This window comes from Mesoplodon bidens, assembly GCF_964165515.1.
Source record: "Mesoplodon bidens genome assembly, chromosome: 2".
NCBI lineage: Eukaryota > Metazoa > Chordata > Mammalia > Artiodactyla > Ziphiidae > Mesoplodon > Mesoplodon bidens.
The window spans coordinates 60,644,704-60,667,110 of NC_138177.1; the positions used below are offsets into that span (position 1 = coordinate 60,644,704).

Consider the following 22,407-nt stretch of genomic DNA (forward strand, 5'->3'; position numbering starts at 1 on the left):
TTAACTTCTGAAACATGCACAGCAACATGCCTGGCCGAGGGGGCCGCTCAACGTCCTAACTGCCACTATGACATTCTTTGGCCATGAGAATTCCCGTCTCCCCTGAAACGCTCCTGTCGTGTGGTGGCCAGCCTGGCGAGAGTCGGGCCGGCCTTGCAGCTGACCCAGTGGACGTGGCTCACTTTGCTGATCGCCAAGTTCAAGGCTGCTCTTCTGACTTGTTCTTAGTTTAGGACTGATTAAAAACATTGGCTTTATGAATCTCCTGCTTCACTCCTGGGGAAAAAAACACTTCTGGGAGACAGCTTTTGAAACATCATGAATTGCTATGTTAGTTCTCGTAGCGAAATAGAGACATGAAAACACTAACCCAGTCTTACCCCAAACATGATTCGCCTCTGTTCTCTTCAGGGACGGGAGTGGACGACTGGGCCGTGGGAGTGATTGTGGTTGTTGGGGGGTGGGGACTTGAGGGGTGGTGTCCGGGATGCAGAACCTGGGCCCCAGGGGAGTCTTACCAAAGGCCTGACAGCTGGGAGCGGGGTCAGGGGTCTGTGACCCAGCGCCTGGGGCTCTAACATCTGGCCGGGATGGGTGGCGGCAGCTGGTGAGGAACTTAAGAGTCTTTTCTTGGGTAGAATGGCATCCGAGAGGCGGGAAAGAATGGAGATGATCTGCCCACTTAGAGGACTGTCATTTACATCAAGATTATTTTACTTGTACATTTATTTGGTGATGGATATGGTTTCAGCTGATTTGCACTTTCTGATAGGCTCTGTCCCAACAGGCTGTTTGATTCCGTCTTCAGTGTTCAGTCTGGGGAGGGATGCCTTTTTAGTCCCTTCAGATGCGTCACTTTTACAGTTTAGAAAACAGCATCTGAAACCGACTTATTGGTGATTAATCAGTTGGCCCTATGACTTTTGAGCATTTTTGGCAGTGAATTTACTTTCTAATTTGATTTAAACTTGTGCATGGATCCAGCAGACATATGCGATTATGTTCAAAATCATGGAGATTACCTCGTTACATCAAAGGATTCATGAAGAAAGCTGGAAACACGCACAAGAAACAAAGACACAGATGATGACGAAGGGAGGAAAGGCCCGTTTATGACCTGAAGGTAGGGGGAGGCTTCAGAACTGTGAGCTCCAGTGAGGGCCGCGCAGCTCCTGCGGGCCCCTGCAGACTGAGCTGTAGGGTCGCCCAGCTGGGACGTGGAGGTGTCCACAGAGTCTGTGGTGGTCCTTCCTTGAGCCCTGAGGGCTTCACCCAGTTATGTCGGCGCTTCCACGAAGCTAGCTACCTGCGAGACAGATGGTGCTTGAATAGAACAGCAGATACACTGAATAAAATAAATTAAAAAGCCTCCTCCTGAACCAAGATTTTTTGGAAAGAATTCTAAATAGATGAAAACAAACAATTTGATTTCAACCAAATTGTTGTTTTTTTGTTTTTATCCCGATTTTCACCCGAATTGTCAGTCTCAAAAATAAACACTGATACATTCCCAGAAAATATTTTTCAAATAAAAACTGACTCTGTTAAAGTTTGCCCTGATTCTTTCAAAACTGTGTACAAGACACTGTCAACCGAAGTGACTTGCATATTTTTTTAAATAAACTTGAACATATGCAGCGAAAATGTCATTAACTCCCTGCTGCCTGAGGGTTGTTAAAGAATGACGTAAGACCCCTGGCGCGGCATTTCTAACCTGGGGTCTGGCGACCCTCAAAGAAGCTTCCTCAAACTCAAATAGCATAGTTTAACTTTTTTTCTTTTTTTAACTAAAGGCCCTGTGTGTAATTGATATTGAAAAGTGCATACAGCTTCATTTAAGCCAAACTTGCTCTTCGTTAACAGTTAGTTCACTTTGTCCAAGACTGAATAATTTCAGAATAAGACTCATGGAAGAAAAATAAATTGAATTTTACATTGCTTCAGATACATTTGCTCCACTTATTGCTTCCCGAGTCAGACATTACATTTTGCAATATAAATTCACAATCAAGATTTTAAAGGGAGCTAAATATTTTAATCCAATTAGACAAGTGAACAAAACACTGAATATTACATGTAGTGTAGATAAGTGGTTCTTGCCTTTAAAAGACTGTAATTCCGTCACATTACAACCCCAAATGTCAATGTTGTCTTTATTTTTAACGCTTTCAAACATGAGGCAGCCAGAGGCTCCACTCTCTGCTGTTGGTGACACTGTCTGTCCTTTGGGAATTCTTAAAATCTATTTACCATGGAAACATGGTGCGTATAAAACACAGACCCCTGCCCATGTGCAGGGGAAGTTCTCGTGACTCATGAGATTCAAGAACGCTGGAAGATGACACGCTGGGGATCCCGAGGGTTGTGGAAGGAACCCCCATGCTGGAGTGTGCTCTGGGGAGAGCCTGGCACAGCAGTGCCGCCCCTGGGCGTGCGTGGCCTCCGACTCTGACCGCTCCTGTCTGTGCACGGGGCTCCCTGCATCCCCCCACGTTGCAAGTCCCAAGTCCAGATCGAGCTGCTGTTTTCCAGGAAGCTAAAGCGTCATTGTCCTCACTTTCTTTCTGCAAGGAATTCTGTCCTGCCTCTACCGTTGCGTTTTTCTGGCTTCTGTAGTTCTCCGATTTTGGAGCCCAGAGGCAGCAAAGCCAGGCCCCAGAGTCCAGGGAAAATGGAGCCTGAACTCTGCCTGCCACAGAGCTTTCATTGTCAGAGACCCAGCCAGGCAGCCGGGAGGGAAGAATAAATCGAGGATCTGTGGCGACCTTGCCGTGAACTCCTGCCCCTTTGGAAGCTGTGCTGGCCGGAGGGGTACGCAGCTCAGCCAGAGCTTCGGTGACTTGTGTGGGGGCAGAGGCAGGCCTCTCCTGACCTGCAGTTCACGACCTTGAGCCCCGTGCTGGGTGGAGAACTGCCTTCTTACAGGTCAGTGGTCATGTCTGAAGCCACGTTTCCACAAAGTTCTGCAGGAGACTGGTGAGGACAAATTGGTGACCACCCATAGGTGACATGGCTGATTTATTCCGGGTTGCCTGATATATTTGATTCCTACTTAGTCCCAGAAATATCAAATGTGGTTGCTCTTTCACTAAGCTGCTTGGAATAGCATTAAAAAGAGCCTGGATTTTGAGGTCAAACTGCCTGGGTTCAAATCTCAGTTCTGGACCACCTCAGGTAAGTTTTTCGCTTCCACATTGCTCAGTTTCTGGTTAAAAAAAAATGGTAATAGAGCCAGCTTCCTTTTAAAACGGAGCTCTCTGCATTACCAGGGCCCAGAAGAGATGACCGTCCAGCAGGGTAGCACTATGCTCGCTGAAGGCTTCAAAGGGCCACTTGGAGAAATCATTTAGTATCCATTTTGCACAGATGGAAAAATCAGGCCCAAAGGAATGGAGTGACTAGAACTGGGAAATGAATGGGCAGGGAAATGAACTTCCAGAGAGACTGGTATTCATTCTCTGGGCCATGGACTGCGTGGAAGGGGGAGGGAGGCCCCTCTCTCCCAGGGCAGCAGCCTGGAGCTGGGCCCCAGCTGAGAAAGCCGCAGAGCAGTGGCCTGGCTCCCAAAGTGGGGACACATGGAGGAGGGTACTGGGGGCTTCCCTGGAGCTCTGTCAGCTGAGGCCAAGCTTTGAAATGCCCCAGATAGAGGTTGGGGGAAGGATTCTACCTACTTTCTTGAGTTAAAAGTAGATGCTTTTCTGCCAGAGGCATGAGGAGCACGTCCTTTTTTTTTTTTTTTTTTTTTTTTTTTTAACCTGGCCACACAGAGACGGAAAATGTACAAATGAGCAAGGGAAAGAGCAAGAAGGAGGGATATTCCATTGGGAGGGGCTGCTAAGAGGCCGGGTGGAGATGCACAGAGAAGAGACACATGGTGGAAACACGGGGCAGGCTGAACTGTGAGCATCCGTATGCGTAGGGTCTAGCTGGTGCCGTGACGTCCCTGCCGGGCTGTAGGCTTGGGAACAAAGCTGCAGAGAAGGTTCGGCTGGACCTCGCAGTGTGGTTGCTTGGGGAACAATTCAGGTCACCCAGAGAGACTCGTTTTTTAAACTTTGAATTTAAACTTCGGAAACAAATTATACACACAAGTCAGGGTTTGTGGAGAGAAGGCTCTGTTAGGGTTTAAAATGAGAACAAAGAAAACGGGTCACTGATAGCGGGCTTGCAGTTGGGGAGCATTTATATCATCTGTGGACAGCACTTCAGAAGAGCAGCTGCCAGGGTACTGTCAGCCCTCCTCAGTCTGGAGGGCAGCCACCGACAACTGCAGATGTGGCCACACCACCCAGGGGAGCCACAGCAAGGGGCTTTGGGGATAAGTGTGATGGTCCAGGGATGGGAACATGGTGGCTGAGGGCTCAAGCCACGGTTCACACTGGCTGTGTCCCATCGGCACACACACCCTCGTCTCCCTTACAGCCTGACCTCACGGTGTCCACAGCGGTGTGGGCAGTGAACCAGCTTTCTGGAAATAGGCATGGCTAATGTCCCTAAGAAGTGATGGCAGACGAGCCAGATTTGGGCAGTAACTGAAGATTCTGTCTCTCTGGACATGCTCCCTGCCTAAGGGGAAGAACCGAGAAACATTCTTTACTAAACATCCAGACATCCAAGGGTGACACCGAGAGCTATTTAGCAGGAAGACAGTGACATAACAGGGTACATGACTCATTCAGTCACATTTGCTGAATGCTCACGACGGGTTGGGCAGTGAACAGTAAGTACTGTGATATGAAAGTGAGGAGGAATGTAGGGCTTTGCACCAAAACCAAATGAAAGAGGAAACCGATGGAGCCCGGGAGAGAAATGTGGGCTGAGCCCTGGGCAAGTGCCAGCAGGGAATGGGCCAGGCGACGGGCAGTTCCTGGCGGGAACTGCGAAGACTCGTGAGAACTGCCCGTTTCCTGGAGCTTGGTTTTAAAAAATTCCCACAATACATTTCCCTTCTACTTCGGGTCTTTACTGTTCTGTGTTGTGCATGTTACAGGTATGTGTCTTCTACCTCAAATTCAGTTAAATTTTTTTTTTTTGAAAACGTGCCTATTGCAGTTTATGCTTATTCTCGTATTCAAAGACGCCCTTGAATCTCTAAAGTTAGAAAGTAAGCCACCATTTCCAGAGCACCCAGTGGGCAGGCAGCCTGCCTGTCTGTGGGACAGGAGGGTCAATCAAGCCAGTCATTCACTGGATCAGTTCAGTCAGGACCAGAAGGCAAATTATTTGGAGATCCTGTGTTTGATGGGCAAATGGATCTGGCGGCAGCCTCTGAGGACAGGGGGCGCCCTTTCTGCAGTGGCAGGGCCCTGGGGCTCCCTGGCTTCCTTACGGTGCTCCAGGAGCCCCATGGGCGCCACGAAAGAGGATCCATCCACCTCCCAAACCCCCAAAGAGATGCACACAGACACCACTCACTTCCTCACCATGTCAGGGGCCCCCCACTGTCTGAGAGCAGGGGCTGAACACTATACTCTAATTGCCCTGTGTCGAAACCCACAGAATTGCTCACTAAAAAGTCATGAGTGTCTCACATACACTGGGAAATCTACGTGAAATGTAAACGTTTTCTCACTTTTTAAAAAAGATAACAGGCTAATTTTCATATTTTTCTTGTGCAAACTCTGATCTTGGAAACGCTGATCGCTCGTTGTCCTGTCTTGGAAATCCTCCACGAGTAATCGTGGCTTAACTTGGGTAGGCAAGAGCCCTCTCTAATTCAGGAAATCTCTGTTGGGGAGTGCAGAGCCCACTTGTTTCTCTTGAAGATGATTCTCACCCAGCCAAACAGAGACCAGATGGGGCCCGTGTCCCTGCATTACATTCCAATTCATCTCTTGAAGTGAAAACTGGGATTTGGTAGTTATCATCCTAGCCCTCTATCTAGTCCCTACCATCCTAGTGACTTCACACTCCTGGAGGGCAAAGACCGTGTCTTAGTCATCTTCCCACACAGTACACAGTAGGTACTCGAGAAATGTCCTGTGCAATGTAACTATTTCCAGTGGTTTCTGACACCACTTCCTGACGTGGGTTAAACTAATTTGAACAGCCATATCCGCTAGAGCAGGCAGCAGTACTTTGCTAACTTGCAACTCCCTCAACCCAATTTTCATGAGCTAGTTTTGAAATATTTATTCCTGTTTAAAACTAGGAGAGGACATACACTAAATTCCCTCTTGCAGCATGTGGTAGGTGGTTTCCATGTGAAAATGCCTTTATATATGTTAAAACACATTGTCTGCATCTAAACATTTGGAGGTGTTAGCTTGTTATCATTTCACCAGGAATTTCTTAGGGACACTTGGTCTATCCACATCCTGTTTTTTTGTCCAGTTTTACTCACTGTAATGTCTGAGCAATTTTCAGTAAACAGATTCTGGCACGAATCAGTGTCTCCTTTCTCCTGTCCATGGGGGAAGAGATGGCTCTTTAGCTGTGTCCTGTCATCAGACCACACTTATTTAAGAGACACGCAGAGGTCTGGAATATAGCTTGTTTTCACATGTAAAGCATTAAAAGAGTTCACCTTATATTCCTACAAACTTTTCATACAGTTGGTTACGTACAATTTCTATATTTTTTGCATAAGAACTTTCTACAAAACCTTAGAAAGAGGTAACTAAACCAGTGAGAAGACAAATCACATTGAAGAACATGATCTATTTAAACTTACTTTTTATTATCATTTTTTCCATTTACCCAGCATGCCACAATCTGATTGCTGACCTGGATGAAACAGTGAAATAAATGATTTACAAAGAGATATTTACATTCATCTGATTTATACGTAATATGCCACAATGCACCGCGACCTTCCCAGTGGACCCCACCTTAGACTGCGGCAGGCTGCGTCATCACCGCCACATTCATTGCCAAGTGGTCCCTGCAGGATGGATGGGCTGGAGCTGAAGTCTGACACTAGATGAGGAGACCTCCTGGTGTATGTTTTCAGAAAAGGCTCGAAGTTATTATGTTTTTATATCTGCTCATTTGTATGCTTTGTTACACATGTGAATTTCAATAAATGAATTTTTTGAAGACTTGAAATGTTTCCTTTTTATCTTGTAGTGATGAAAAAAACACACCAAAAAAAGGCACATATTTTAACTAGGCTAAAGGGTATTAAGGACCAAACCTTTTTTCCTGCCATTCATGTTTCTTTCCCTCTTGGAGAGATCTATATATATTATCCTTCAACTTTATTTGCTTTTAATCAACATCCCATAAGACTCCATTATTTATCATCCTGCTAATTTGTGCACAATCAGAAGACACCAGGAAGCACTAGGCATTATCCTCTCCACTCTGTTAACAACAAAAACAGACAAAAAGCATCTTTGGCTTGGTGGTGTCATGTTTCTTCTTCAATATGCAGTAGTTGAGAGGAGGCTAAAAATGTACTCAGTGAAACTACAAAATTTACTTCTATCAAACATCTGTACACAGATCATCATTTTAGTTTAACATAGTATTTCTACTATACACAATTAAGCCCTCAAGTGCTTTAAAGTAATAAAAATGGGCGCGGAAAGTGTTGTGTTGTCCTTGAGGATGACAATGGAACACTAAGGGCAAGGCTGCAGTCGCGACAAGTCCCTGACCTCAGGCTGTTCTCCCTGGCACAGATCTGTCATCATCATCACATCACATCACATCCTCCTCCTCATCATGGCCTCTCAGAAGGATGTGGATTAGGCTCTGGAGGCGGTGGGATGATACACCCGCTCAGACCATTGAGTCTCTTGAGCATGGACAAGGTTCAAGCCTGAAAGAATAGAACTTCTATTCAGATTCAGAAGTTTTTTTGATTTCATCAAGTGTGCTAGACATAAAGGTTGTCACATAAGATATATTAATTGTCCCTAATTCTGTTTCAGGAACAGGAAATAAATTACACAATATTCTAAAAATAGCACCTTTAAAGAATTATAGAGGTCACTTTATGTTAGCCTCCTGGATCTGTCAACCCCAGTGGTTTTGAGAGAAGACCACATGTAAGAATGCCCTCCAGTTTGGCTGTGTGACATACACACAACATGCTTGACCAACTTTGGTCCCAAAGCCGTTCCTCTATCTGGCTTAGTCACAGGAGCAAAGCCAAGTTTCTACAATAGTATATAGGTTTATGAGGTAAAATCAGAAAAATGACCCTAGGTAAATCAGACTGTAGTCCAACCATCCTACCCATCTATTACCCACGTTTCAGTTGGTTAATTTGCCATGACGTTTTAAAAATATACTCTTAAGAAAGGAAGTATGCAGCGCAACACGTTATCAGGAAGACATCATTACTGATGAGCTACATTCCTTAAGAATTCTGGGTCCAAACCACCTGGTGTGAGGACTGTTAGGAGCTTAACAAATCTCAAAAAATACCTATTCTATCTCCAGCTTCACAGATCTCTCCTAAACCCATTGTTGGGAAGTCAGCATCCCCCCTTTGGAAGCAGCCCTTCATCAAAGTTTGTATAGTTGCATTACTGCCATTTTATTGAAGTAATAAAATAAATCCTGTGTGTGTTTTGAGCTACAAGAAATTTACATACTTTCCTGTCACACTTTATATAGAATGGGTTAATACCAGGTGACGCTATTAATCTTTTTTTTAGAAAAGAATAATATTTAATTTTCTGAGATTACGGAACCACATCCAACAACAATAAACAGAGAAGTAGCAGATTGACATAGTGCTTTATTTAAGCTGTCTGTACGAAGGAAAATAATGTGCATCCCTATCATATACGTGTAAAAATACTAAGGATGTACAGTGTACAAAAACAGTTTCTTGTAGTTATTTCACATCCTTGTGGGTCATATACTTAAGGAAATAAACAGTTTTAGTATGACCAACAGTAAGAGTAATACAGTTTCTTGGGTTCATAGTTGCGTCTGCTTAAAATCCTTAACCAGATGACTAGATCTTGCGCGGATCTAATGAAAGAACTAGCAAGGTCAAGAAATGTCACAAACTATAAAGCTACGGGGAGGTAATTCAATTACCAATTTAGAGGTTTTCTTCTTATTTAAATAAATACTTTACATTTCATGCTTGCCTGTAATGCAGTACCAGGAGCAAGATAAGGGAATTCTACTGTAGACACAGTACAAACAGTAGCAGCAAAGTGTGTACGCTGAGGTGTAATAGAAAGACCCTGCAGTTAGTAAGGAAGGCCCTTACTTTGTACTCTAAGAGAAGCAAGTGGCCCTTGCAAGAACAGTCAGCTTTAAGAAGCTGGAAATCAGGTATGGGAAATGGAAAACACTGGAATAATGCTATGTAGTTAGTGTGGAAAGCAAAGCTGTGAGCAGCCCTGCCAAAGATCCAAGCAGAGACGGCCAATTTCCTCCAAGATGGCTGCATCATGGCAAGAGGCAGACTTCAAGGAAGTTAGTACAGGAAGGAGTCTGCAAAGCCTGAACTTCTGCTATTCTGACAGAGTGACTCCAGGGCCAGGCCTTTCTGTCCACCAGAATCCGAAACTTCAGCTATGGGCAGACATGAGGGAAGTTTTAGAATCTCCTTCTACACACATTTCTGTTTTTCTATTGTTTTTCCATGCCAGCTGACTGAGATCAGGGAGTGAAAGTAAGGGATTCTTAAAATCAAAGCCAACAACACACCCTGTGTGACGCTAACGGAATCTCGGAGGGGATACGGGACTAAGCCCCGGGCACCAGCTGGGGACGGAGAGCCAGCTGTGCAGAGTGGCCGGCCTGAGGCACAGTCAACGCTGTCGTTAATCCTTAGGAAGTGTCCTTGGCCAAAGTCATGGAAATCACCTTAAGATTTGCGGGGGAAAATAAAACCCCAAAACTATCTGTGTGCTTAGTGTATGGTGTACTTTCCCTCTGAAGAAATGAATGCTCTGAACACCAGCCAGTCTCAGCTTTCCTCTCTTCCTCTCACCTGTTTCTTTTTTATATAATGGATGCAAGACAACTTACAGGACATACCTTCTAGTCTACTTTCTTGTCAAAGTGAAACATTCAATGTGATTCCAAGTGAAAAAAAAAAGTTGAGCTCTATGTGGAAGTAAGAATGAACTCCTACTCAGTACTAAGGATGAACTTCACTCAGGTAGAAATATGAAAAATTAGGATAAAATCTATGTCTGAATATGTCTTAGCTGCCTTAGTAAAATGCCCTTTAACCCCCTGTCAGTCCCAGTGGTCCACCCACTGCCAGCAGTGGTTTCATATCTGTAAACCCACACTTCCAGCGTCAAGAGGCTAAGACATCTGCATATGAATATGATTCATCCTACTTAGAAAGTCACTTGCTCTTTCATACAATGCAATCATAACACTACATCATGCTGTAGTCTTCCATTTGGGAGCTGTCAGATAGTTTAACTAAAATACATCTCCACGATGGCTCCAAGAAGTCAGGAGCCCCCTGGACTTCATAGGCTGCTTTGGAAAATGTCAGCTCCTAGCACCAAAGGGTTTAATCTGAAGATCATCATTAATGAAAGAGAAAGATGAGGTTTGCATACATGTCCCCTTTCAGTGAGAAATGTCGGAATTTGAGGACATGAGTATATACAGAAAAAGAAAAGTTGGAGGTGTTCTTTTTTGTTTTGTTTTTTCCCTGATGGCTTAATTCAGTGATAAATGTACCATGATCAGAATAAACACACCAGGCCCTTATCCTTTACTGCCCACTTTGTAAATACTTGAGATGTGTTCATTTTGCCAAGTAAAGTTCATTTCTTATCATCCGGGTCTCAATTTTCTTCATTACATTATGTTGCCAGGCCGTCATAATATTTCAATTCTCAAAAGAGCAAATATAACATCCATTTGGTTCAACCCCTTGGCATGGATAGTTGGGGATTTCTCATTTTTAGCACCAAGGGGTTAAATGACAGCATCTCTTCTCCTAAAGCCAAATTCTAATCTATATGTACAATTTCAGAGCCTCAACAAAATTATTTTTACATAGGAGAAAAAGTGCATGATTCTCATCGGCGTGTACATTCCTTGCACATGGGTCAAAAGAAACTGCAGTAAGTCTGTTTTATGTTAAGTTGGAGCTGCATTTGCTAACATGACATACAATTCTCATCACTAAAAAATAAATACTACTGCAACATAAACAAAATCATAAAAGGACATTCAAAGTTTTAACATCCGAGAAAAAGCTAATTCACGTAGAACTGAAAGTAAAAAATTAAAACAAATAAGGCAAACACCTGTTTACCTTGGTGTACAAATTTTGGTGAAAAGCAGGATCATTACACCTGTCTACATTCTTCAGCCATCAGAGGTGATAATATCAAGAAGGGAAAAAGGTTTCCAAGCACAGGGGAAATAAAACTCTCTCTGGTGCAAATCATACCATAGACCCTTTAAGTGACCTACTCTGCTGTGCATATGCTTCCTTCCTTGGTTGAACAATGTTCCTTTGCCAACAACTGCCTGTGAAATCTGGACATCCACATGTAATACCAGGCTTCCTCTGCAGTATCGAATAAGAATTTAAATTTATAAATGTATATATCTATCTTAATAGTTGTTCATTCCTTCTCTCAAATGCTTCCTAATGAATTCCAGTAGGATCTTACTGATACATACCTATTTTACGCACTGATCTGATATGCTTTACTAAAATTTTGCATATGCACATCACCACGCTTCCACAATTGCTTGTTCTGAATTATAAACTAAATCTTCTTAGTCTAATTAGTTTTTGATTTATCGTCTAGAAAGTTAAAAAAATGTACCTAGAATCATTTAGCCTTCACTGTTAGGGAAAAACAAAAATTAAAAGATCAAAAGATGACAGTTGGTGCACAAATGAACAATGGTGGGCTCATGACTTCCAAAGATTGTAAAATTACTTCTTAAAGTTGCTATAATAGTAAGACAGTAGCAGCAACAGCATGAGACCTTAGACTGAGATACAATTTCATGCAAAAACAAAAGTCGAGTATGTCTGCATATATGTGTGTTCTCATGTGGGTGAAAGGCGGCGAGGGGTGAAGACCTTGGACTGGTCTGGGATGTCTGAAGGTGCTCCTGCATTTGTAAGAGCTAGGACTGCTGTGATGTCCAGGAATCATTTTCAGTAATAAATCTAAGATGACAGTGAAGTAGCAGAAGAGACTTATTCTCGTCCGCTTGCAGAGTAGGAAAACTGAGGGAAGTGCGGCCGCCTCTCATTGTCCATGCAGTCCATACCGTCCTCATCATCTGTGGGCAAGAAACAGCTATTTTAATTTTACAGTAATTTTTTGCAACATAATCTCCGGTCTATATAGTTCTAACCCCTAACGTAATAAAGATTAACGGAGGCAATCGCTCCCAGAAACTTGTGTTTATCAATAAAACATAGGATGGATACACTTATTTCAAAAACCTTCTCACTTTCAAACACATGACCTATGAAGAAATAATACTATCAAATCATCTCCTTCAAGACTAACATTTCAAGGCTCAAACTGTGAAAAACTATTGCAGAAGACAAGATTTTTAAAAATAAAAAGGAACAAATGATCTTCAATAACCTTTACTTTCATGAAAACATTCATGTCAAAGTTACAAAGTCAAAGAATCCTAAGGCACCCAAAGTATCTGCCTAGAATCCAGTATCAATCTGTCTCCATATGCTTGTATTTCTTCTTCATGGTGCTTTAGGTGTGATTGCAGAATAAAGCTTATTAGGATTCCATTTCATTTGAGCCCTTGATTACATGTTTAAGATTTTACATTCTTTATTCTACATCTAATATCTGCCTTAACTTACTGTTCCTAATTTTCCTGTGATAAAACTTTAAAGTAGAATAAAGAGAATAAGTCAAGGAAAGAGAGGGAAAGAGGCCAGCATCTAAGTATTAGTTCATCAGGAAACAAATTGGGAGACTTGAAAGACATGGAAAGAGACAACTTCCATTTAAGCTGCTTCTCCTTTTCCTCTTCCCTGTTTTCTTGCATTCGAAAGGTTACGAAGGATCACCCAACCTCTTCCCATAACTATTCTGATGATTAAAATCTTGCAGTGTCAGAATGCTCTTCCTTTACGTGTGTCATGAATTCAGTGGCTCAGTCCACAACGTTCCCTGTGCATCTGTTCCAGGCTCTGCACAAAGTCCCTCCCTGTGTCCTCAGAGCTCACCCCACTAAACCCCCCTGCTCCACTTGCAGTGCCTTTGGTCGTATGCTGTGCTACAGGAAATAAGCGAGGGTCTTTCAAATTCCCAACCTTCTTCAAGCAAAATAATTCCACTTCCTCAAATTCATATAGGAAGTACATTACCAATTCTTTTAATTTTCCAACCTCTCCAGGGAGCATCAATTTCATGTAATAGGAGAAGGAATACAGGCCAGACCCCACTGCATCACGGGCACTGACCCTGTTACACAAAAAGGATGATGCTTTGCATGCCTCTGAAGAATAACAAACATTCATGCTCTTTTCTCACTGTTCTTTTCAGTATTCTATTTTTAATAGAAGATTCTAGAAATGGGATCAAGTTGCTAAGCAAACTTTGTAGCCTTGAATGTACCAGAAAGTATCACTGTATTAGGTGTTGGACTCAGTCTCACAAGTAGCATCTGAGGCTCCCTGCTCTGTGTAAACCTCCCTCCTGCAAACAGACCTTTTAAACTATAGTCCTCATTTCCAGATAGTACTGTGATTTGGGGAAATCTCTGCCTCCTTATAAAATACCAGTTAGGTACCAAGCAAACCATCTTTTAGGTCAAACACCTTCCACAGAATTTTCAGATATACTAAAGATGGTAGGAGCTGTGGATGACATATAAAACCTCTGTAAAACTCTATAAAAAGTCTCTAGGGGAAAAGCAGCTGAAATCTTACTGTTCAGACTCTGACACGTGCCAATCACATTTCAAAGGAATAGTTTTCCCCGCTAGCAGCTTTGTTTTGCTGGGTGTGTTTCTGCACAGTGAACAGACAGCGCATGTGGGAAGCCTGGTGTTGTCCGCCAGAGAAAGGCTTGTCCAGCTCGCTGGGCTGCAACCAGGCCTTGCACCAGAGCAGGGAGGCCTGAAGCCCAGGGCAGCCTGGCTCTTGACAGGAGGAGGGGTTGAATTTCCTTTCCAAGGAGTATTATTGCTATGAGGCTGCACTGTCAGCTGAAAGTTAAAAGAGAATCTTCACTCTGTCACTTTAGTGACAAATTAATCCCATTTTCAAATGTAAATCTAAATCTTGTTGATGACCATGTGAGGGCCCCGCATCTGGATCTTCTTTAAAGTCAATTATATCACCCTCTCACTCCATCTCCCTCCTGTTCTTTTGAGCTCGGCGGTAGTGAGTCTCTGATTGTGGCCCCAAGAGGAGCTGTGAGTTGGGAAGGTGCTGGGGCAGGAATGAGGCTTTCCCCTGGGCCCTCAGTGCTGCGCAGGCCAGCGGGGCTGTGGAAGGAGGAGAGCTGGATGCAAGTGACAGCTGACAGGACAGCCGGCTGCCCCAGCCAGGCCTTCACACCCAGTCAACGTATATAAATACGTTCCTGCACTGAAGGAAGGTTCAGAGTGAACGGTGATGATGATGGACATGAACTATGCAAAAAAACCCAAATAGCACACATCGGGAAAAGAAAACAGGGTGATCAACCCTACATTCTACATCTGAATCCCTGGATCCAGGCAGCATTAGTTGCCTAACTTCCTTAGAACATTTAACCAAAGTAATTATATGGCAGCAAAAGCTACTAGGAGCTCAAACAAATCCTCTTTTTCTCTAAGAGGAAGGCAGAGGACCATTAATGGATATAATGCAAGATGACACATTCCAAAATCTGTTCAATTAATTAACACCAGTGAGGAAAATCTGGCATGTTACTGCAGCTGTTTGTAAAAAAGGAACATTTGCCTTTCTAACTGCTGATTTGTTCTAAAAAATAACTCCATTCTGTTTTATAAAAGCAAGGTGGCAAGTGGGAAGACAATCGCTAACTTAATGGTCCTACTGTGGGTTTTTATGAACAAAACCTCTGTGCTTTTAGCAGCTTGAGAGCTGCAGTGGTCTCTCACCAGCAACACTATTCAAAGCTGCAAGAAGAAAAGATTATGTTAAATGTAATCACAGTTCAAGGCTTCACAGATTTTCCTTTGATCTGCCTCTTAAGGGAATTTAGGATATACCCAGGGATCATCCAAGAAAAAACACTGTTCTTATGCCCTGGATGAACCCAGGTGCTGCAGTCCACAATTACTGAGGCTACTCCCTAAGGCAGGAGCCCAGCCCTGCGGCCTGGTGCTGGGAGCCGCAAAGGACAGGCTGCTGGTGTCCACACCTGGGCCTCAGCCCACCTGCTGAGCTCTTTCCCCTGATTTTTCTCTCTAGAAACCCTGAATTGGAAAATAAGTTGGCAGGTCACAGGGTCCTCCTGCCTCTAGACTGTGGTACACACTGTCAGTCTAGATGATGCTTGCTAGATGCACATTTTTGGGCCACTTAGGGCCCAGCATCAGGGCAGGGCCACTCCTCACTGCTAGCAGCATATTTTAGTAGTCTCTCCCCCATCCCCATCCTCATGTCCACTCTTTTTTGCTAGGTATTTACCTACCATCACCCTTCAAATAGTGGGACACAGAACAAAGAATACTGTGGATTGGTTAACCTGATGCTTAAATAAAATTAAAAATAGGGTTATTTAAACCTATAGAGAACTCTGGGTGCCCTTCCTAAAGAGATGGATTCTCAGGCACACACAGGGGAAAGATGGGGCTCCTGGAGATTATCAGCCCTGCACTCCCCTTTGACCTGTCACATTCCAGAGCTAGTGAGGGGCAGAGCCAGGACACAAAGCAAGGTCTAAGTCCAGGGCTTTCTGCAATCCCATCATTCTCTTCTACACTGGGATTTTACTTTTAACTTTTTGGAGTAAAATATGCACTCATGTAAAGAAGATGTGGCACATATATACAATGGAATATTACTCAGCCATAAAAAGAAATGAAACTGAGCTATTTGTAATGAGGTGGATAGACCTAGAGTCTGTCATACAGAGTGAAGTAAGTCAGAAAGAGAAAGACAAATACCGTATGCTAACACATATATATGGAATTTAAGAAAAAAAATGTCATGAAGAACCTAGGGGTAAGACAGGAATAAAGACACAGACCTACTAGAGAATGGACTTGAGGATATGGGGAGGGGGAAGGGTAAGCTGTGACAAAGTAAGAGAGTGGCATGGACATATAGACACTACCAAACGTAAAATAGATAGCTAGTGGGAAGCAGCCGCATAGCACAGGGAGATCAGCTTGGTGCTTTGTGACCACCTAGAGGGGTGGGATAGGGAGGGTGGGAGGGAGGGAGACACAAGAGGGAGGAGATATGGGAGCATATGTATATGTATAACTGATTCACTTTGTTAAAAAGCAGAAACTAACACACCATTGTAAAGCAATTATACTTCAATAAAGATATTAAAAAATGCACTCATAGCTTTGCATTTATTTACACAGCCTACCTATTTCTATGACTTTCAAAATAGCACATTTAGTTTGTTCTAAGAATTAGAATCCACAAACACCAAAAGCTCTATTTAACTTCCCAAAGCTCCCTGTGAAGTCACGTGAGGAGGTAAGCCAAACACAGATTCTGGGCTGTGAAGGGCAACAGCACTGTCTGGAGAGGGTTGGGCCTCCTTCTGGCCCTGAGACAACCAGGCCTCGCCATAATCCGTTTATTTACTCATTTAACACATATTCATTGAATACCTACGCTGAGCCAGGTACCTAACTCAGAGCTGGGGTTAGCAGTGAATAAGACAAACCAAATCCTTCTCAGAGCTCCTGCATTCAAGCTGGAGAAACAGACAGTAAACAAAGAGACAAATTAACCAGAAGGATACCAGCAAGTAAAGGTGTCAAGGTAGAGAATTGGCGGGGGTGGGTGGTGATGGGGTCTGATGGACTGCATTGCTTTTAAGGTCGGAAGGCTAAAGAAAGCTTTCTGATAAAGTGACGTTTAAAGAGATCTGAAGGACAAGTAAGAATTTATTCATGCATATGTCTGGGAAGAGAGAATTCTAGGCAGAGAAGAGTAAACACACAGTCCCAAGGCACAGTGAGGCACAGTGTGTTCAAGGTGGGGATGGAACCCAGGGACTGTGGAGAAGATGGACAGGATGAGGTCTGAGGGGAGGATGGGACCAGATCTGACAGAGCTGTGCAGCCAGTGTGAGCAGTTGGATTTAGAGGGCAGCAGTGGGGCCCCTGGAAGGTTTGAAGCAGGGGAACGATGTGGTCTGATTACAGTTAAGGTTATATCCAAACGATGAGGCTCTATGGTGGGAAGTACTCCTAGGCCAGTCCAACAACTCAGTGGTGTTGCCCAGAATTTCAGACAACAGTATCACCACAGCCCGCGCTGGGCCAGGGGAAACCATGCCAAGGCTACGTCCACTGCTCCTACTCAGACGGTCCTTAGCTGATTGCCCACAACTCCACAGGCTTTCTAACATCATCTTCAACTCTCAGAGATTCTGTTCTAGCAGTGAAGCCCTCACCCACTGCTGGTGACAAACCATGAGCAGTGCTTCAACATACTGCCCTCTCACAGCTTGACCTGGGCATCGTCGGCCAGGCTGTAACTGCTGCTCGTGACTACAGCTAACACTAACTGCGGGACTTAGGGAAGCTCAGCTTCTCTCTGGGTTTTAATTTCTTCCCTTATAAAATGAAAGTTAAGAGGCTCTTAACCTCTTGCAAGTCTAAAGAAAAAAAAGTGCATATGCACACATAATTATATCTTTCATTTCACAGTGTTCACAGTCCCTCTTTTTGTCAGGCCCTGGGTCTCAGGTTAAAAACGCTTGGCCTAGATGACTCCTAGTTTGCCTTTCAATGCTGTAATCAATTGACTACATCCACAGTTGAAACAGCACTTTAATCTTCCGTCTCATGGATACTCAGTGTAAATTAGCACCATCAACTAATCTGCCTTTTAAAAAGGAAAGAGAGGAGAAGGAATGTAGGAAAGGGTATAATAAAAAAGCAAAGGAGAAAAAAACTAAAATGATGTTATTGTGAGCCAAAAGCTGTGTGATGGAAGAAATCTTGTAGCCAAATGTGTCCTTGAAACTCAATTTTATCCTTGCTCCTTAACTAATGATGACAGAATACAGACCTCTGTCAGCATATGAGAATGTTTATAAATTATATAACAACCTTTTCTTCCCTTTAAGTAAAAGGTCTTCACCAAAGTGTTGAGCACACACTAGTACATGTGGAATGATTTTAAGTGGTGCATGAATGTATAGCTTTAATAGATATGTAATTTAATTTATAATATCAAAAATTACTAGCAAACCAAATTATGACTTCACAGATATTATTGCTTAAGACACAGTTAAGTAAAAAAGAGTGATTCCATTTAAAGTGAATTTAAAAACTACTAAGTAAGCAGGAGACCAGAATTAGCAAAATTTAGAAGGTGGTGTCTGAATGAGCAGTGGGAAACGTGGGAGGTCTTCATTTCAGAATCCTTTCAGCTGATGTCAAAATAATCTATTAGAGAATAGTAAGGAAGGGCTAGTTAGTCTATAATTTGGTCCATAATTCTCAACTCTACAACTTTTCCATATATAATTTTTTTTTACTCAAAAAATCTTTTCTCTTAGCTACCGGTATTTAGATATTTCCACACTGAAAACCCCATGTTCTTAAATGGAACAGAATAAGTCACTGTGGAATTTGACCTTGAAAATAACCAGTTTAAAAAAATGGCTATTTTCTTCAATTGTATTAGAACATAATCAATTTCCTTCTAGATTTACTTACACTTTTCAGGTGGTGTTATTGTAATAGTCTGAGCTGTAAATTCTTCATCAAAGTATCTGGTGTCTGTCTCAGATGTTACTTGAGGCTTAAAAGGAGGTACAAGCTGTAAGAAGCAAAAGAGTACTGTTAACAGACTTCAGTTTAGGAAAATTCACTTCTAGGATAAAATTAGAGAGCAAATACTAAATGAATAGTGCAAGAGGCTAGACTGCTCAGTGACTGTGTAAGGTAAATGTGGTATTTGGCTTCACAGTCAAGACTAAACACAGAACATTAGGTACCTGGTTGTTCTATATTATATTTGAGGGATTATGTGAAACAGAATAATTGAGAACCAAAGAACAGGGTGCTTCCATGTCCTGGCTATTGTAAATAGAGCTGCAATGAACATTGTGGTACTTGACTCTTTTTGAATTATAGTTTTCTCAGGGTATATGCCCAGTAGTGGGATTGCTGGGTCATATGGTAGTTCTATTTTTATTTTTTTAAGGAACCACCTAAGTGTCCATCGACAGATGAATGGATAAAGAAGATGTGGCACATATATACAATGGAATATTCCTCAGCCATAAAAAGAAATAAAATTGAGTTATTTGTAGTGAGATGGATGGACCTAGAGACTCTCATACAGAGTGAAGTAAGTCAGAAAGAGAAAAAAAAATACTGTGTGCTAACACATATATATGGAACCTAAAAAAAAAAAAATGGTTTTGAAGAACCTGGGGGAAGGACAGGAATAAAGACGCAGAAATAGAGAATGGACTTGAGGATATGCAGAGGGGGAAGGGGAAGCTGCGACGAAGTGAGAGTGGCATGGACATATATACATTATCAAACGTAAAATAGCTAGCTAGGGGGAAGCAGACGCATAGCACAGGGACATCAGCTCAGTGCTTTGTGTCCACCTAGAGGGGTGGGATAGGGAGGGTGGGAGGGAGACGCAAGAGGGAGGGGATATGGGGATGTATGTATATTATAGCTGATTCACTTCGTTATAAAGCAGAAACTAACACACCATTGTAAAGCAATTATACTCTAATACAGATGTTAAAAAAAAAAGCAGAAAACAAAAAATAGGGTGGGAAGAGGATACTGAAAAGTCTGTCCTAATATTTTTTCCTAGTAAAATACATACAAAACCGATGGATTTGGGCTGAAACAAAATGTAGGCTTTTCCTAGGGTGGGAAAAGCGCAACCTTGCTAGCTTTCTCTAGCACTTCCTGGTGCCTAGCTGAACAGGTTATTATTAAAAGCACAATTTGATAACATAGTTGTTACCTACACAGTTGTTACGTAGATCACAGATTGAGTTCTGCCTCTATACTTGGTGGCAAAGAAATATAACCCTGCTTACTTGAAACCCTATGGAACAGGGGTTCTTGGCAGCCCCCGAAGTGACGTACAAACATTTTGTCCATAGATTTGTTTGTTTGTTTGTTTTTGCGGTACGTGGGTCTCTCACTGTTGTGGCCTCTCCCGTTGCAGAGCACAGGCTCCGGACGCGCAGGCTCAGCGGCCATGGCTCACGGGCCCAGCCGCTCTGCGGCATGTGGGATCTTCCCAGAACGGGGCATGAACCCATGTCCCCTGCATTGGCAGGTGGATTCTCAACCACTGCACCACCAGGGAAGCCCTGTCCATAGATTTTATCCCGTTCCTCAAAAGGAACCATAGCCCCAAAGATTAAGAGTAGCTGCTCCAGGGTTGAGAGAACTGGACTCATTCACCTCTGACCAGCAGCAGGCATGGGGTGGGGGAAAGTCTTGGGGTGCTGGAGATGACAGAAGCCTGAGCCATGTGAGCCTCCACTTCTGCTACCTCTGTTGGCTGGGAGGGACTGGAACCAGGAGGGGGGTCCTGATTCTCAGGGCTCCAGCCTCACAGGTGAGAGCCTACAGGTTTCTTTTTAACATAGGAAGCCCAGACTCAGGGCGTGGAGTCAGAGTATGTGCTCTGATGAATACCATTCAGATAGAAAAATGGAAAACAGAGTGACAGAAATTAGTATACTTTATAAAAATTTTACAGAAACCAATACACAACTGGCATCATTCAATGCATTTTCCACTGTTACTGTCACCAAATTTATGTTAAATGAGACAAAAATCTTTGCATTATTCTCCAATGTGTTTTTTTAATTCATGCTATTTTATTTATTTTTTTACATCTTTATTCGAATATAATTGCTTTACAGTGTTGTGTTAGTTTCTGCTGTACAACAAAGTGAATCAGCTATATGTATACATATACCCCCATATCCCTTCCCTTTTGAGCCTCCTTCCCACCCTCATCACAAAGCATCAAGCTGATCTCCCTGTGCTATGCAGCAGCTTCCCACTAGCTATCTAGTTTACATTTGGTAGTGTACATATGTCAGTGCTACCCTCTCACTTCATCCCAGCTTCCCATTCCCCCCGTGTCCTCAAGTAAGTTCTCTACGTCTGTCTCTTTATTCCTGCCCTGCCACTAGGTTCATCAGTATCGTTTTTTTTAGATTCCACATGTATGCATTAGCATACGGTATTTGTTTTTCACTTTCTGACTTACCTCACTCTGTATGATAGACTCTAGGTCCATCCACCTCACTACAGATAACTCAATTTTGTTCCATTTTATGACTGACTAATATTCCACTGTATACATGTGCCACATCTTCTTTATCCATTCATCTGTCGAAGGACATTCAGGTTGCTTCCATGTCCTGGCTATTGTAAACAGAGCTGCCATGAACATTGTGGTACATGACTCTTTTTGAATTATGGTTTTCTCAGGGTATATGCCCAGTAGTGGGGTTGCTGGGTCATATGGTAGTTCTATTTTTAGTTTTTTAAGGAACCTCCATAGTGGCTGTATCAATTTACATTCCCACCAACAGTGCAAGAGGGTTCCCTTTTATCCACACCCTCTCCAGCACTTATTGTTGGTAGATTTTTTGATGATGGCCAGTCTGACTGGTGTGAGGTGATACCTCACTGTGATTTTGATTTGCATTTCTCTAATGATAAGTGATGTTGAGCATCTTTTCATGTGTTTGTGGGCAATCTGTATATCTTCTTTGGAGGAATGTCTACTTAGGTCTTCTGCCCATTTTTGGATTGGGTTGTTTGTTTTTTTGATATTGAGCTGCATGAACTGCTTGTATATTTTGGAGATTAATCCTTTGTCACTTGCTTCATTTGCAAATATTTTCTCCCATTCTGAGGGTTGTCTTTTCATCTTGTTTATGGTTTCCTTTGCTGTTCAAAAGCTTTGAAGTTTCATTAGGTCCCATTTGTTTATTTTTGTTTTTATTTTCATTACTCTAGGAGGTGGATCAAAAAAGATCTTGATGTGATTTATGTCAAAGAGTGTTCTTCCTATGTTTTCCTCTAAGAGTTTTATAGTGTCCAGGCTTAGAATTAGGTGTCTAATCCATTATGAGTTTATTTTTGTGTATGGTGTTAGGGAGTGTTCTGGTTTCATTTGTTTACATGTAGCTGTTCAGTTTTCCCAGCACCACTTATTGAAGAAGCTGTCTTTTCTCCATTGTATATTCTTGCCTTTTTTGTCAAAGATAAGGTGACCATATGTGCGTGGGTTTATCTCTGGGCTTTCTATCCTGTTCCACTGATCTATATTTCTGTTTTTGTGCCAGTACCATA

General features: G+C 42.7%; 2 protein-coding genes across 8 annotated transcripts in view; one reads left to right on the plus strand and one right to left on the minus strand.

The window, feature by feature from the left end:
* Positions 1–7,050, plus strand: part of SDCCAG8 (SHH signaling and ciliogenesis regulator SDCCAG8) — a 265,435-nt gene extending 258,385 nt beyond the window's left edge. For all 5 annotated transcript variants that reach the window (XM_081216415.1, XM_081216416.1, XM_081216418.1 and 2 more), the window contains one exon: positions 6,707–7,050. Coding sequence is in view for 1 of the 5 variants with exons in the window: in XM_081216416.1 (XP_081072542.1) it covers positions 6,707–6,728 (22 nt within the window). In the remaining 4 variants the exon portion in view is untranslated. The remainder of the gene's footprint in view (positions 1–6,706) is intronic.
* A 1,625-nt stretch (positions 7,051–8,675) lies between these two features.
* Positions 8,676–22,407, minus strand: part of AKT3 (AKT serine/threonine kinase 3) — a 379,096-nt gene continuing 365,364 nt past the window's right edge. For 2 of the 3 annotated variants that reach the window (XM_081216479.1, XM_081216481.1), the window contains exons 12-13: positions 18,766–18,868; positions 8,676–12,198 (exon numbers count right to left, since the gene is read on the minus strand). In XM_081216479.1, coding sequence (XP_081072605.1) covers positions 12,113–12,198; positions 18,766–18,868 — 189 coding nt within the window. In that variant the 3' untranslated portion in view covers positions 8,676–12,112. Of the gene's footprint in view, positions 12,199–18,457; positions 18,493–18,765; positions 18,869–22,407 lie in introns of those variants that run through there. The other variant, XM_081216480.1, reaches the window with a different exon arrangement.